This window comes from Mustelus asterias, chromosome 23 (genome assembly GCF_964213995.1).
Source record: "Mustelus asterias chromosome 23, sMusAst1.hap1.1, whole genome shotgun sequence".
In the NCBI taxonomy this organism is placed as follows: domain Eukaryota; kingdom Metazoa; phylum Chordata; class Chondrichthyes; order Carcharhiniformes; family Triakidae; genus Mustelus; species Mustelus asterias.
In genome coordinates this window covers 37,155,202-37,172,667 of record NC_135823.1, presented here as the reverse complement: position 1 = coordinate 37,172,667, position 17,466 = coordinate 37,155,202, and the positions used below count along the sequence as shown (strand labels likewise).

At 40.3% G+C, this 17,466-nt stretch overlaps 1 protein-coding gene across 13 annotated transcripts in view; it reads right to left on the bottom strand.

Moving 5' to 3' along the window:
* LOC144510648 (trinucleotide repeat-containing gene 6A protein-like) overlaps positions 1-17,466 on the bottom strand; it is a 162,233-nt gene that overhangs the window by 133,164 nt on the left and 11,603 nt on the right. Inside the window, exon 1 of one of the 13 annotated variants that reach the window (XM_078240309.1) lies at positions 17,004-17,043. The exons of 10 other annotated variants lie outside the window; for them this stretch is intronic. Coding sequence is in view for 1 of the 3 variants with exons in the window: in XM_078240307.1 (XP_078096433.1) it covers positions 2,829-2,875 (47 nt within the window). In the remaining 2 variants the exon portion in view is untranslated. Of the gene's footprint in view, positions 1-2,784; positions 2,805-2,828; positions 2,946-17,003; positions 17,044-17,466 lie in introns of those variants that run through there. 2 more of the 13 variants (XM_078240307.1, XM_078240310.1) reach the window with 2 other exon arrangements.

Below are 17,466 nucleotides of genomic sequence, written 5' to 3'. Positions count from 1 at the left end.
TGCCGCTCCTTGGTCCAACTAGACCAATCGTTTGTATCCCTCCATTCCCAGGCTGCTCATGTGACTATCCAGGTAAGTCTTAAACGATGTCAGCGTGCCTGCCTCCACCACCCTACTTGGCAGCGCATTCCAGGCCCCCACCACCCTCTGTGTAAAAAACGTCCCTCTGATATCTGAGTTATACTTCGCCCCTCTCAGCTTGAGCCCGTGACCCCTCGTGATCGTCACCTCCGACCTGGGAAAAAGCTTCCTACTGTTCACCCTATCTATACCCTTCATAATCTTGTACACCTCTATTAGATCTCCCCTCATTCTCCGTCTTTCCAAGGAGAACAACCCCAGTCTACCCAATCTCTCCTCATAGCTAAGACCCTCCATACCAGGCAACATCCTGGTAAACCTTCTCTGCACTCTCTCTAACGCCTCCACGTCCTTTTGGTAGTGCGGCGACCAGAACTGGACGTAGTACTCCAAATGTGGCCTAACCAGCGTTCTATACAGCTGCATCATCAGACTCCAGCTTTTATACTCTATACCCCGTCCTATAAAGGCAAGCATACCATATGCCTTCTTCACCACCTTCTCCACCTGTGTTGCCACCTTCAAGGATTTGTGGACTTGCACACCTAGGTCCCTCTGTATATTGGAGTTACGGAATTCCAAGAACAATAAAATATTTCCATGTTGAATTGCAGGAAGCCACTCAAATTACAAGCAATTTAACAAAAAAAATCCAACTTCAATTCTTAAACAAATGCAATTTTCCTGCATCCCTGATTTGCTGTAAAATAAACTGCCACAGGGCTCTTAGCTTCCTCCTCCTACTTACGCTGCGATCAATACATCAGCTCAGATTATGGGGATTTTAAAAAATATTGCCCATAATTATCTTCAGATAGCACTACACTATAATTTGTGTAATGGATGCTTTCGCTAGTTTAATGAATTAATGAATATTTAACTACTGGAGCTCTATAATCACTGTAACAAGCTGCTGACCTGTTAACCAACTTGGGTCACTGGGTTCTACAACACTGTACTATGCATCTCATTTCAGAGACTTCAATCTGAGCAGAGATCTGTGTGGAAGGAGCTGGGGGGTAGACAGGAGAAGTGAAGAGTGGTGGCAGAGATGGGTCATGGGTGGGAGGAAAGGAGAGAGGAAAGCTGCTGTTACACAAGTCCTATGTATAATGCTGGTTTCAGAGTATGTTAACTGGCAATCAAAGTCAAGTGAATTTTTTGGTTAAAAGGCAACACGCGACTCCACACCATACTTGTAATAGTACACTCTCCACAGCGTTTGTCAATATGAGTAAGGAGGGGGCCTCATTTAACATTCTAACTATTGAAATAAGGATTCAGAGTAGATGCAAAAGCTTATCTCTCAAATGGTTGGAACGACAGTGTAGACTCAGGAAACCGTCAGGTTAAGAATGCTGCATGAGTAAATATGGGAAATTGGTCCAGCGTACATGCACTCTGGGTCACCTTATTGGATGACAACGCAGCATCTGAACAGAGATCAGGTCCCAAAGTGGAATGTGAGACAAGGGAAAACAATCCAACAAAATTACTCTCATACTACCAAAAAAGGTTTTGTGCGACACTTCCTTTGGGATCTCAGTGTCTCTTCAATTTAGAAAACCAGAGTACGGCACAGACATTGAAACACGACCAGTGGTCTCTGGTTTTCCTATGAAAATGGATGAAATCAAGAAATTCAGCACTTCAAGATCCTTGAAAATCACAGAACCTTGTGTAATATGAGTTTGATTTTTAGTTGCCATTAGTCAGTGGTCATAATTACAAACAGTGGACTGTGGAATTTGACCCCATAAAACACAGGAATGCCCTGGAGACTGAGCTAAAACAGCACTGAACATTTTTGGCCACCATACAAAAGAACCCCTGGCCATAAACTGACCAACTTGGTAAAAGACAGAATGATAGGAGCTAGGAGTTCATTGTGTATTTTGTAATATCCATTCAAATTTAAAAACTGAACACAGACTTTCGTTTTCATGACTACAATTACTCATTTTTGAGGATGTTCTCTGCATGAGGCAAATAGGAACCAACACAAATTAAAAATATGTCCTTTACGACCTGTTAATTTCCCCCAAGTTTCAAACTTGGGAGAAAACCACAAATACTAAAGCCTCAAAAAGTCACAAGTGGTAAACATACTCAGTTATAGATCAAATTGCACAAAACACTCAACTCAAATCAGATTCTGCTGCCAACGCCCTATTATTGAATATCATGGCAATGAAACTCAAAAGGCAGAAAGAACAAAATACTACCAGCATGTGGCAACCTTGGCGTTTTTTAGAACAAAGCTGGGGCAGATCAGTAAATTGATCAGATTAGTAAAGTGGACTCCACTTTGTGAACAAGCTTTATAATGTAACCACATGGTATATGTTAAAACAGATTCTATGGCATGAACAGCTGTCCTGAGACCCAATCCGAACAAGCTTTTTCCTGTCAATTTATACTGCACAAGGTACCAGGATTTGATGAAAATGTAGATTTGGTATAACTCAGCATGACCACATCCAGTGAGCGTTTTACACGACACCCCAAGTACAAAAGTCAAACTAATCAGCATCAACTACTGAGACAAGCTTATAATCAGTTCTCAAACAGCATTGTGAACTGCTGCGAAAATATTAAGAGTTGCAAACAATATATCTTGTGTTACAGCGACTGGACTGAAACCAACTCACTACCACCATAACCCCACTCCCTCCAACACAACCAGTCTCTCCCCCAACTCACCAAAAGAATCAACTATTTCAAAAATGTCTGTTGATTCTTCTAACCATTTCAGATCTTTTGTGAAAATACCATCTTCTGGAAACCCCTTCATGCACCTTTGGCATAAACCATGTCAACAACAGTGATTCCAGGTTGCTGCCATTTTCTCCAATCAACATCAACAATTCGGTAATATGGAGAGGAAAAGAGGAATGAACCAGTATTAGAAATGTTCCCCAAATACAATTACTATGATTTATGCTATAGATTGCCTAGAATAAAAAGGACTTTTATAGCTTTGCCAGTGATGGCAGCAAAACCTTTCAATAAATTTCTTGCCAGCAGCACCTAAATCTGGGCTGCCAGCTTAACTGCCAGATAGCACATCCCTGGGTTTCTAATACAGGCTAGTGACACTTGCAACATGCATTCACTCTTCCTGCGCTAAAAACCAGCCACACTGCAGTCGGGTTCATAATTGTTCACTCCATTGCATGTGTGCAATTTTTCAATATTACAGAAGTTTCCCTTGCAGTAAAAGCAGGTTTAATTGCAACAGAATCACAGTTTTATACTCGGCGACCCCCATGTTACCACTGCAAGTTCCCAAGACATGGGTCTTATGAACATGGCAAAATCTCATGGAGGTAAAATGAGCCAGGTTTCACCAAAGCCTCAGTGAATCTTGGCAAGTTTACCTTTGGGCTTTGTATGCCAGGCAAGATCCTTGTGTTATGAACCGGTGGTGCGAGAACAAGCTTCACATCTAATAAAAGCAGCTCAAATTATACAAAAACAGGAACATTGTGGCCTCCATATGAACCGCAAAACATTCCCCATGCTCTTAATCAAAAGCTTGACCCTAAATACACATTTCACCTTTATGCAGCTTAAGATATAAAAATAACCTCAAGCTTGATCCAAAACCTAATTTTGATATCTTGAAGCACACTAAAGGTGGGGGAACTGAACAAATGGGGTGTTTTTAGACCAACAGTCTGAAAAGCCATGCACAATGATTCAACAACCAATGTTATGCTCATTTGCACTTGAATGTGGCCCTTCACTCCCTCCCCGTGTTTGGGAGACAGTTTAACAGTGCCCTTTAATAACAGCCTTTTCTCCTGCCGGCCAGCAGTTGGCTTTGTAACAACAATGGGGCAATTGTTCCACTCCAGACAGCCTTACATAAATGTTCACAACCACTACCACCACTGCAAAGTACATCCCTTATTACCAAACCTGACCTCTCTTTTCAAGGTCAAATACTGACAGAAGGAGTTTGCAATAGATTGTCTGCATATATGGACTACTGGATTAACAAATACCCTGCCCACAATGGCAACCCTATATGAAATGTAGTTGCTGCATGCAATGTGAAAATGCATTTCATTAGACTGGAATAAAGGGTATTTTGGGCAATGTCCCCTCATTTACAGTCAAATATGTACCAGACTGGACTGTGCAGCTTTTCAAACAGGTCTTAACCGGCCATTTCAACGTGCGACTATTAACACCAAGTAAGCCAGACCCTTTTGTGCAACCTCCTTCCATGTCTTGGTTTTATTTGTGTCAATAAGCTAGGACACAGGCTTATGCTTCTCTATCACCTTTAGCCATGTACCTTTTTGTAGTTGGTGGGGTCATAGAACCCAACCTCATGCATCCAACAAAGTCACACGCTGTATATCACTCACCGTGTCGCTTCCCATAAATAACACAACACAATGTGGAATACCATGAGACAATCACAGGTGCAAAGGGCGTGTACTGACACTCCATCCCATACTGTTCTCATTTGGTTCACATTACACAAGCCAGGTAGAATTAACCCTCCTGGCTTAAAACATATGAACTAACTAGCTGAAAGTACAGGCCAGGGAAATTAGAGGGCATAGGTTTAACGTGAGACGGGAGAGATGCAAAAGTGTCCAGAGGGGCAATTTTTTCACACAGAGGGTGGTGTGTGTCTGGAACAAGCTGCCAGAGATAGTAGTAGAGACGGGTACAATTTTGTCTTTTAAAAAACACAAACAGTTACATGGGTAAGACGAGTATAGAGGGATATGGGCCAAATGCAGGCAATTGGGATTAGCTTAGGGGTTTAAAAACAAGGGCAGCATGGGCAAGTTGGGCTGAAGGGCCTGTTTCCATGCTGAAAAAAAAATCGCAGTTGCAACTCACCAAGTACATACAAGCAGTAAATCAGCCTTGTTTGCCAATCTATGCCCAGTCATCAGGAGTAGAGGGCATTAGGCTTTGGTGTGTGCCTCATATAGTTGAATAACTAACCAAAACTTACTATCAATGCACAGAAATAGTAGCGTAATGGTTGAGGTAAAGGTAAACAGTACTCATATAGCCATGCCCCATTAAGGCATCAGTCACTGAGAAATGGGAGGAAACTGGTCAGAAATAAGACAAATCAAACTGCCCAAATAGTAATTTGAAGGCTGAAATCAGCATAGCTGGTGGGCTGACAAAATCTATCCATCCTACTTGCATCAGTCACTTACTCTCCATTATTGTCCCCAGTTCCCTGCTGTACAGACTGCACTCAAAATTAAAATTTGAAGGGGTATAATTTTATGCGGTGTTGATATAACTCAGTATTACAAATGCAGAACAGTTTGATAAGAATCCTTCCTATCCATAAAATGTGTGGTTCAAAAGCTTTACTACTGAATGTTTTACATTTCTGTACGTGAGCGAACAAAGGATCAGAATCCAAGATGGATTTTAATCCATACTACACAGTAACTGATTTCCTTCACCTTTGTTGCTCAGATTAACAAAAAAAGCAACCTGCAAGAAGAAAGTTAAGTCACGACTAACACTGCCAACCCTTTTATCCATGCCTGTGGTTTAGCACTGACCCGCTTCAGAAAATAAGAGCAAGGAGGCCATAAAGCCCCTTCTGCTATTTAAATAAGATCATTACCGATCTTAGACCTCAACTTCACCTTTCCATCTGACATTATTCCTCAAGAGTACAAAAATGAATTCTCAGCCTCGCATACACTTGCTTGTGACAAACATCCATAGCCTTTTGGGTAAAGAATTTTCAAGACTCGCAACCCTGACAAGATGTTTTTCCCCATCTCAGTACCAAATGATTACCCCTTATCCTATGACTATGCCCCCCTATCCCTCGTCTCTCCAGCCAGGGAAACGGCTTTCTGCATCTACCCTGTAAAATTCTCTGAGAATCTATGTTTCAATAAGGTCATTTCTCATTCTTCTAAACTCCAAAGAATATTAGCCAATTCTATTCAATCTCTCATCGGATAACCCTCTCGACCCAAAAATCAATCTGGTGAATTTTTATTGAACCCCTCCAAGGCAAATATATCCTTCCTTAAGCAGGGAAACCAAAACAGCATAGAGAACTCCAAGTGTGAACTCAGTAGACCCCAGTACAATTGCAGCAACATCTCCTTACCCATGTATTCTAAACCTCCTTGCCATATCATGTGCCACATCTATGTTAAATTTGTATTTAAACAGCTTGATAAGAATCCCTATCCATAAAATGTGTGGTTCAAAGGGTTTACTACTGAATGTAGTAATCCCTCAAACATTTAAAAGTTTCTCAACATTTAAAAAACACTTCTATTCTTACCAAAGTGAATAACCTCACATTTCCCCACATTAGAGTCCATCTGCAATCTTCTTGCCTACTCACTTATGCTTTCTATATCTCTGCAGATTCTGTGTGCCCTCCTCATAGCTTCTTTCCCAACTGCAGGGAGCGAACTTCGATACATTGCACAGAATTCCTTCAGCATTAGGATTTTTGGTGCTAATGAAAGATGCTATAAAATTGCAAGTTTCTCCTTTGCTATGCCAATTCTAGTGATCCCCGCAACACAACAGGGTTTGCACTGTATAAAAATTAATCACATGTTAATTGCATGTGAAAGGTGTTGCTGGTAACTCCGTCAAAAGAGGAGATAACTCCAACAAGTGCATGCGCATGGCATGCTCTATATTCAACCTGGTTCAGTTATGTTGAAGTGGGTAGACCATCACCTTCACCGGAGATAATGAGTGCTTTTGAGACAGATTATGTTGATGGTCATACCAGCCCCTCTCTTCCCCTCATTCATTGTTAACAATCCAAGCAGGGTGCGTATGTTGAAACCAGATGTAGGCACCTTGTCATCACGAGGCTGGGCCAATGATCACAAACCTCCAAGGTCAAGTTTTAGCTTCCAATTCCTTATGTCTTTTGCAGGGCCATGGCCAGAGACTAAGTAATACTGAGTTGGTGTTGGTTGAGTGACTTGGGACTTGAAGGTAACTTCTGGGTCTTGAATATTGTAACCAGGTGGCATGAAATGTACATTAAATGTCCACTTGGAGGAGAAAAGTAGCCACTGGTGAATCCTTTGAAATGTCACATGGACCCCCAATCTAAACCATTAAAATAGACTGCAAAGATAGGATTACATAGAATTACATGGGATACGTGGCACCGAAACAAGCCCATTTAGTGCTTACGCTCCATTTGAGCTACCTCCCTTTTTCATCTAAATCGACTATTTATTCCCTTCTTCATCGTGGGCTTGCCTGGCTTTCACTTCAATGTATCTATAAAAATGACTTCAACCACCCCATGTAAAGAGTTCCACATTTTAACCATGCAAGAGTATAGAAGTTTCTTCTGAATTCCGAATTGGATCTTTTGATATCATATACTGATGGCCTCTAGTTATGCTTTTCCCCACAAGAAAGCAATCTCTACACACACTATCAAAACCTTCCATTATTTTAAAGCCCTCTATTAAATCATTCCTCAGCTTTCTTCTTCTTCTTCCCCCCCACACCCCCAAAAAAAATCATTATTTTTTTCTGGTATCCATCCTTGTGTATAATTTGATTTGATTTATTGTCACATGTATTGGTATACAGTGAAAAGCATTGTTTCTTGCGTACTATAGACAAAGCATACCGTTCATAGAGAAGGAAAGGAGAGTGGAGAACTTAGTGTTACAGTCATAGCTAGGGTGTAGAGAAAGATCAACTTAATGCAAAGCAAGTCCATTCAAAAGTCTGATGGCAGCAGGGAAGAAGCTGTTCGAGTTGGCTGGTACGTGTCCTCAGACTTTTGCATCTTTTTCCCGATGGAAGAAGGTGGAAGAGAGTATGTTCGGGGTGCGTGGGGTCCTTAATTATGCTGGTTGCTTTTCTGAGGAAGCGGGAAGTGTAGACAGTGTCAATGGATGGGAGGCTGGTTTGAGTGATGGACTGGGCTTCGTTCATGACCCTTTGTAGTTTCTTGCAGTCTTGGATAGAGCAGCAGCCATACCAAGCTGTGATACAACCAGAAAGAATGCTTTCAATGGTGCATCTGTAAAAGTTGGTGAGTGCTGTAGCAGACATACCAAATTTCCTTTGTCTTCTGAGAAAGTAGAGGCGTTGGTGGGCTTTCTTAACTATAGTGTCGGCATGGGGAGGGACCAGGGCAGGTGGATCGGTGTATCTTCTCTGCAAGTCTCTATATCCTTCTTTTGATATGTCAGCCAGAACTATATAGGTTTAGCCAAGATTTGATATAGGTTTAGCATAACTTGCTAACTTTTCAATTCTATCCCTCTAGAAATAAAACCGTGCTTTGTTTGCTTTTTTAAATGGCCTAACCTGTGGCATGACTTTCAGCAATCGAGTTATTTGCACTCATTATTTTGCGCCTTCCAAATAATAAGCGATATCCCTATTCTCCCTAACAAAACATACTTCACATTTATCCATGTTGAACTTCATTTGTCAATTATTTGCCCATTCTGCAAATTTATTAATGTCCTCCTGTAACTTAATGCAGACCTTTTCAGTAAAGACTACGCACCGACATACCCCACAAATTTGGCGTCATCCACAAATATGGAAATTATGGTTTTGATTCCAAAGTCCAAATCGCTAATGTAAACTGTAAACAGCAGTGGTCCCAGCATTAATCCTTGTGGAATACCATTTCCCTAACCCTCAGTTTTCTTTTATCTTTATCTATGGAGTTCCATTGTTTAGTTTTTTTTCCCTTTTTAGCCAAATATATTTTCCCTGCATTCTGTGAACATTTTAAATGTTTCCCATTGTTTTACATCATTGTTTTGTCAATATGGTTACCCATTTTACTTTCTCCAAATTTTATTCTCAGGTCCTCAAAAATCAGCATTTCTTCAATCCAATATATTTGCTTCTATGTCATACTTATACATAGTAAGAAGTTTAACAACACCAGGTTAAAGTCCAACAGGTTTATTTGGTAGCAAAAGCCACACAAGCTTTCGAGGCTCTGAGCCCCTTCTTCAGGTGAGTGGGAATTCTGTTCACAAACAGAACTTATAAGACACAGACTCAATTTACATGAATAATGGTTGGAATGCGAATACTTACAACTAATCCAGTCTTTAAGAAACAAAACAAATTTGTAGAATAATAATCATGGAGGATTTCCAATATCCTGATATTAATTGGATAGACAAGGTAGGTAAAGGGGATAAGGGAATGGCGTTCCTACAATGTGTGTACGACTCCTTTCTAATTTGATATGTAATTTGATGCACAACAAGGGAAGATTAGTTATTGGATCTCTTAATGGGGAATGAACCAGAGTAGATAAGAGAAATAAGAATAGGGAGCATCTTAGCATTAGTGTCCATAACATTTTTGTTTCTTAAAGACTGGATTAGTTGTAAGTATTCGCATTCCAACCATTATTCATGTAAATTGAGTCTGTGTCTTATAAGTTCTGTTTGTGAACAGAATTCCCACTCACCTGAAGAAGGGGCTCAGAGCCTCGAAAGCTTGTGTGGCTTTTGCTACCAAATAAACCTGTTGGACTTTAACCTGGTGTTGTTAAACTTCTTACTGTGTTTACCCCAGTCCAACGCCGGCATCTCCACATCATACTTATACATGTTATGGACACTAATGCTAAGATGCTCCCTATTCTTATTTCTCTTATCTACTCTGGTTCATTCCCCATTAAGAGATCCAATAACTAATCTTCCCTTGTTGTGCATCAAATTACATATCAAATTAGAAAGGAGTCGTACACACATTGTAGGAACGCCATTCCCTTATCCCCTTTACCTACCTTGTCTATCCAATTAATATCAGGATATTGGAAATCCTCCATGATTATTATTCTACAAATTTTACTCAATTCTAATTTGTCTGCATATTTCTTTCTCCAAATCTCTCCCACTATTAGATGACCTGTAGACTTCACCCATTATTGTGTTTGATATTTTTATCTTTTCATAGCTATGTCCCTTTTGCTACTGCCATGTTGTCATCCCAATTAATTACAGCTACTCCACACCCAATTTTTGCTCCATCTTTTCTATATTGTATCCTGCATATATTGTTTCTAGTCCTGATTTTTCTATTACCATGTCTCAGTAATATCCCTTACCCATCCCCCCCCTATGCCTGGTTCCTCAAATTACATGACTGCCTCCAGACACCATGTTTTATTACAGACAGTGTGCATCACTGTAGATCAGTGGTGGGAAACCTGCAGCCCATCATAGCCCGTTGACTACTGCCAATGCACAAGGATCGTGCTGTTTGCTCTCGCCTTGGTTGCACTGTTACAGTTGACGTGGTTCAAATAGCACATTCAGCACATACTGGGTACACAAGCGCAGGGAGACCATCATGTTCCTGAGCATGTGTGGGAGGTTGCACTTTTTGGTATTACTTTTATGGCTGTTATTTATTTTGCCCTAGTGGACCACTTTTTATTGGAAATGGTGTGGTGAAAAACGAGAATCAAGTGCAAAATCAAAAATACAGAGGAATAAGTCACCAAAAAGAGAAAAATCGATGAGGACTGAATGGCAAGAAAGAGTTAGGAGCTGCATTATTCTGTCATTGAACAGAAAGGGAGACTCTCCATTGTGCTTTATTTGCAACGGGGTGATAGCAGTTCCAAAATGATACAATGTTAAGAGACATTATGAAACATGCCATTCTTCTCGCATGACAAGCGTTCTACTAGGTTCTGCCCAAAGTACTCAACAGCTTTCAAATCTGAAGGAAGCTATGAAGACACAGAAGATAGATCCAACCAGAGGTCACATTAATGTAGGTCAGGTAAGCATAAATATTTCATTTTTTGCCATTTGATGTTGATGACAGTTCTATTAATATATGAATGAGTATTTAACCACATTCTTATTCATGGGGTCCTGGTTAGTGCAAATGCTCAATTTCTATCTTGTAGGCCACTGAGATGAAAGAGGGCCATTGGTTTGGCCTGCTCACATGCCTAGGTTGCTCATCACCACTGCAGATATTTTAACTCATTTTTAGTAGGACTTCCGCTCAATTTATGTTTAAAAAGCCTTTTATATACCTGTCCTATAACTACTGATTCCCTTGTCATTAAAGTCCTTCCTTACTTTAATCTTTTCCCTGTTCTGTTTACATGTAAGCTGTTAAGTTTCTAGTAGATCCCTGTCACCCCCCCATCCTCACTTACTAGTTCAAAGCTTTCGCCACTGCTTGATTTACCCATTCCGACAGAACATGGGTCCCATCCTGATCCTTCCAGTCCCAAGCCAGTGCTGGATTTACTCCCACTCTTTCCAAATTCCTCTCCAGCCACCGCAAAATATCCCTTATCCAGATAGGCAACACACCCTTCCGATTCTCAATCTTGGCTGCAGAGAAAGCCATCTATCCCCCTAATTATGAAGTCCTTTATTACAACCACATTTCTATTCTGCTCTTCACACTGCAGGACAGCTTTCTGAGCCAAGGTGCCTTGGTCTGTGACCATCCTCTTTGCATTCTTTCTCCTTGCTCTCTCAGCTAGTGAGTATATCATCCCTGTTGGACAGGGCCAGTGTTTCCAGGCCTCCTCCTCAATCTCTTCTAAATCCCCGCCACCAAGCTCCTCTCAGTCACGCCGTTCCTTTCCTGAATCTGTATTTTTCTCCTGGTGTGAGACTAAATTCTGGACAAGACTGTGGAGAAATTCCTCACCCTTCCTTATGTAGCGGACTCTCTCGTACCCACACTCCAGCTCAGTGACTCTGAGCCAGAGAAATCCAAAGTGGAGGCATCTATGCTTGGGCCAATCTCGCAGTGTACAAACTCCCAAATTCTACAGTCCAGGCACACTACCTGTTCTGCCTCTCCCATATTTTAGACAAGCCTTACTTACTTTATCTAATTGAAGTCCTCATTCAATGATTTTTAGTTAAATCAAGTAGCTTAACTAGTTATACTCTAAACTTTACACCGTATTTTCCAGTCCCACTGCTTTAGTTCAGAGAGAAAAAAAAGACTCACCAAATCACTCATCTGCCTGCTTACCTCTGGACTTCAAACGTCAGTTCTTGCGGTGTCCTGCTCCTCCTCTCAGACCACTCCTTGGTCTGTAAAAGACCAGAACACCACTCTTTCCTCATCCTTAAAATTCTGAGGCCCCAGTACTGATACTAATGAGGAGACACAAACAGTCTGTCAAGCTGAAAATAACCCATTTATCCCGACTCCGTTGGGTTGTGTTTTAAGCATTACGCTACCTGTGCTAACATATTACACGACAAAATTGTGAACCTTTGTCTTGTCCAACAGCCTTTCATGGGGGCATCGTATCAAATGCCTTTTGAAAGCACAAATATTACATTTATGGCTCCCCATTACATCCTCAAAAAGTATATTTATTAATGATTTCCCATTCAGAAAGCCATATTGATTCTGCCTGATCATATGATCTTCTAAGTGCCTTGTTGCCACTCCTTTAATGGATTCCAGCATTTTCCCCAATAGCTGACATCAGGTCAACTGACCTGTGGTTCCTGTTTTCTCCCTCCTTCAAGAGCAGTGATCACATTTGCTACATTCCAATCAGTTGCAGAATTTAAACCAATGCATTCACTAACCCTGTCGCTACCTCCTTCAGATACTAGAATGTAGACCATTCGATCCAGAGGATTTATCATTTAGACCCATTAATTCCACCTGTGCTTTCTCCTTACTAATATTAAAGTTTCTTGCTCTCAGAGGACTCTTAGTTCCCCAATTTGTTTTTATCTCTTCTAAAAACAAAAACTTTTGTTTAACAACTGCCATTTCCTTGTCCTGCATCATTCCACCCTCAGCCTGCAAGGGACCTATGCATACGTTTGCCACTTCCTTCCTTATTGCATCCTTGTTTACACGCTTACAATCTGTTTCCTATATTACAACAGTAACTACAGTTCATTGTAAAGTGCTTTGAGATGTCCTGACTGTGAAAGGCATAATATAAATGCAAGTCATTTTGATATTTCTTGCTACTTGACTAATTCCATTTTCTCTTGCGCCATTTTTTTGGTGGCTTCTCTGCACTACCCGCAGCAACATAAGCTCTAGTACTATTCTTAACTGGCTGACTTCCCACATTATACCCTCTGTAAACCCGACGTGACCAAAACTCTGCTGCCCGTACCCCTACTCTGGACCAATCTCAATTTTGAAATTCTCATCCTTACCTTCAAATCCCTTCATGGCCTCACTCTTCACTGTCATCTCATGCCCCACAATTTTTCACCAATTTAGTTCTGGTCAATATAGCATTCCCAATTTTAATCCACCACTAGCGACCATTCTTTCAGCTGCCTGGATGCTAAGCTCTGGAATTCACTCTGCAAACCTTTCGGCTTCACTTCAAAATGCTTCTTTAAACCTACCTCTGACCAGGCTTCTGGTCACCCAGAATGCCCAACACGGAGCAAAAATTCCAACCATTTTCTGACCCTTGCTATTTCCTATTACCTGTGTGCTCTTTCACGCCAAAACCCTATCTCACTATCAGATGCTATTCTGATAGTAGTGAGATATAGAGCTGATATCAGTGAGATATAGAGCTGATATCAGGGCTGCCACCCACACTTTTTCCATTTTACTTTGTCACCAAGTATTCTGCCATCATGATCCATTCAAATACAGATGCTCGAGAAAACGCTCATTGGAGAGAATTGCATAAGCTCTCCAACTCCAAATATGATATTGTTTTCCTGATTATTGTTCACAGGGGCTACAAAACTGCACACTAAAGCTCTCCAGAGGCTGGTAAATGGGAGGTTCCATCCTGTCCACACTAAAATTTAGATTGCCAATTAAGCAGACAGCAGAGGACATTGGCAGAAAAGGGATAAAATTATTGAAGGTCAAAAGAGTAGAGATGAACCAACTGTGGGGAATGGATGAGAGCAGGCTGCCTTTTGGAAACCTAACCATCTGAGAAAATATATGTATATACATTTGTGAAGATGTGGCCATCTCTCAAAGAAAAAGTCAGGTAGAAGACAGAGGTGATTTGTTGCTAAATATGCACTTTCAGTCCGAATCCCCAACATTTTACCATCTTGTGAAACTCTATTGACTGCAATTGCTCCAGGCCTTTTAGGGAACATCAAGTAATTCTGATAAACAAATGTTTTGCATACAAATCTTGTCAAAACCATTCAAGAGAGAAAAAAAATAATGGTTAGCAACAGGAACCCAACAGAGTTAATACTTGACAACTACCAAATCCAGGATGACTGTGGCAGAAGAGTCCCTGATGTGACTTTTTAATCAGTGTATTTGTTTAACTAATTTAACAATCAATCCTGAAGCAATCTCAATTTATTTGTTCATCCCCAAGCAAACAAATAGCTATGTCATTTGATTTCCTTCCTTGTCTCACTAAGATGATGTAGCAATTAAATAAATGTAGCAAAATGCATTTATTTACCTGTCAACATTATAAATACTTTAAAGGTTAATTTACATACAACTGCTAGTCAGTTTCTAAACCTGTGCTACAGATAAGATCCTTGTTCAGTCATAGCCTAATACAGGTCAATACCAGCATAACACACCTGTTCAGTCTGATTTGCCAAAGGATTCATTATAATGGCATTCATTTTTTTTTCTTCAAATTACTACAGTTTGATCAGTCTAATGAGATTGTGATAATAGTGCAATTAATATAGATATTTATTTTAAGTTTAAGATGAATGTTTAAAACATTCAGCTTTATGCTACAGGCAGTCGATATGTCTGGTAGGAATGCAGCTCAGATTTTGGGAGAGAGCGCAGGTTAATACTCATTTCAGCCTTGCAAGTGTTTAAGTAGAGCTAATGGACTTTAGTTTACTTAAGTTCTCCCAGGATTTCTGATCAGAGTGATTGACAGTGCCATGTGATGTGCGTGCAGAGCTGGGTCTGTGGCAGAAAGCAAAAAGCTTTTGCAGGGAACAGTTAGTTCTAGCTGGGAATTGTTTGAAGACAGAGGCTTCTTTCTGCAAGCTGTTCAAACTCAACTTCTCTCTGAAAGCTTTAAGACTGTCTACACTCATTATAGCAAGCATATTTCTGGTTGCTAACTGTATCTAAAGTAACATTTAAGCCTGCAAGAGGAATGTTGCTTATTTGGAACTGAAACAGCGGTAAGTCAGAAATTAAAATTGGTTCCTTTTCATTTTTAAATATTGCTCAACTGTTAATAGTTAAGTTGCTTAATTTGTTAGTTATATCCAAACTGTTATTAAATAAAGTTGTTTTGCTATAAAAGATCCCTAATTTGTCAGCGGAAGTACTCCTTGAGCGAAACATCCTATCCTCACATTTATGCCAAAATAGAAAAAATGTTGGGGTCCAATCTGGCATCCTAATCCAACTTGGGGTTCTGATCCAGCACCCTAACAAAATGCATACAGGTTTCCACTATAACAATATTTCCTTGCATCTCCTCTTCACATTGCGCACCCTGCCATTCCTTTATCAAGCGAACAAACATCTGTTCACTGATGTCAATTGATTGTGAAGTTTGAATGTGGCTAATTGCCCTCAAAGTAATACTTGATGCATAACCATTTGACTATAATGTGGCTTGCTAAAACACATACATGTGAGGATAATCATAGTAATGACCTAGTGCTCTCTGGTTCTGTAGTTTACCATCTTGATCACTGAACAAAAAAGCTTGTGGTGGCAGCAAAGTTCAACTAGTCTGTCCATTCCCATTTATCTTTCCTCGCCATGACAGCTGTCTCATGGTCCCCACCCACTCATGCTTTGAAATCCCCCAATAGGCAACGGTGCTTGGCTTCAAACTTCTGCTGACTGTGTCAAGTTCTTAAAAAAGTCTTCTGCCTCTGCAGTGGTCCAGAGTATTTGCAGCATAGATACTCAGTTAACTAACCCTGTTTGAATGGATAGGAGAATGGAGAACATGTTCTGAACTATTTGTGACAAGTTTTAATAAGAATAGCAAGTTCCGTACAGCAAAATCTATACCTTGCTCATGTGTTTCCTCAGAAATCTTCCTCTGCCAGATGAATACATAATGTTTTTTTTTCAGTCTCTAATCCACGCTCTGCAAACCTCATCTCTTGTAAGGAAACAATGTCAATATTCAGCTGTCACTCACAGCCATCTTGCACCCATTATCAATCAGCTGTAAGTTGTCAGTACACCAAGTAATATACCAGAGAACCAAATAATGTCCACAGTAAATAGCAGTTACTAACAGATGATGACTGGATTGTAATAGAACCCAATACCCAGTCAGAAACCAAAGTTTGTACTCACTGTAGCAAACAGGTTAATTGAAGCATAAAGTCTGCATTAACAGAAAGGAACAGCTAGTAAATCATACCCCTCTATTGCAGCAGAGCATTACCGAACATGCTGTTCTAGGTATAGCAGGCCAATACCAATCTGAGACTGAGACATAAGGCCAGGACATGCACAGCCTTATCCAGTCCACACCTAGCCCTTAATATTTAGCTCCCTCTATGGAACGACAACCAAGGCCACAAAGTAGCACGAGTAGAATCATAGGTAAAGTAAAACACTGGCCCATTGTGCCATCAAAAGCACTTGGTTAAAACAAACTCCAAAGACTTTTGCAGAGCTGCTGCAGTAAGCTCTATTCCAAGTATTTTTACGACTACAAATGACTGTGGAAATTGTGAACTCACGTTGACACTACTCAAAACCCTTTTCTGCATCATGCACCGACTCTGCAGAAAGTCTGAAGAATGTATTAAAGCAACAGAGTTTATATATAAAACTGTGCGCGCAGACTTTGGCAAGTTCAAATATTCATTTATGAAAATACATCTAGTACACCAACTCATGCATTGTAAAAATATACCAAAGGAAAAGTTACACGTTTTAATTAGGCTAATTTATACAAATTGTATGTTTCTGGGTCTCAAAGATTTACCAAAAATGGTCAGAACTACCATGAAAGGTACACAGTGGCACAATGGTTTGCACTGCTGTCTCAGGGACCTGGGTTCGATTCTAGTCTTGCATGACTGCATGGAGTTTGCACGGTCTCCCAATGTCTCCATGGATTTCCTCCAGGTGCTCCGATTTCCTCCATCATGTAGGGGAGATGCAACATGCAGAGGAGAACAATGGGGAAAATCATTCTTTTCAGCATTTATTTTCATGTAACATGGGGCTCTAATTATGTAAATTAATGAAAAAATCAATAGCTTTCAATTTCCTGTTACCTAGTTTTGACACAAGAGTTGCTATACCAGAGATTAATAAAGGAGATCATCTCAACAAGCAGACACAGAGATAAAGAAAAAAACAATGTATTAATGCTTAAAAATGATCACTGGTTAAACTATTTAAATAAAATTGAACACTGGAATATCCTTAAATTGGACATTGTTACATTGCTCCTCTACTTTA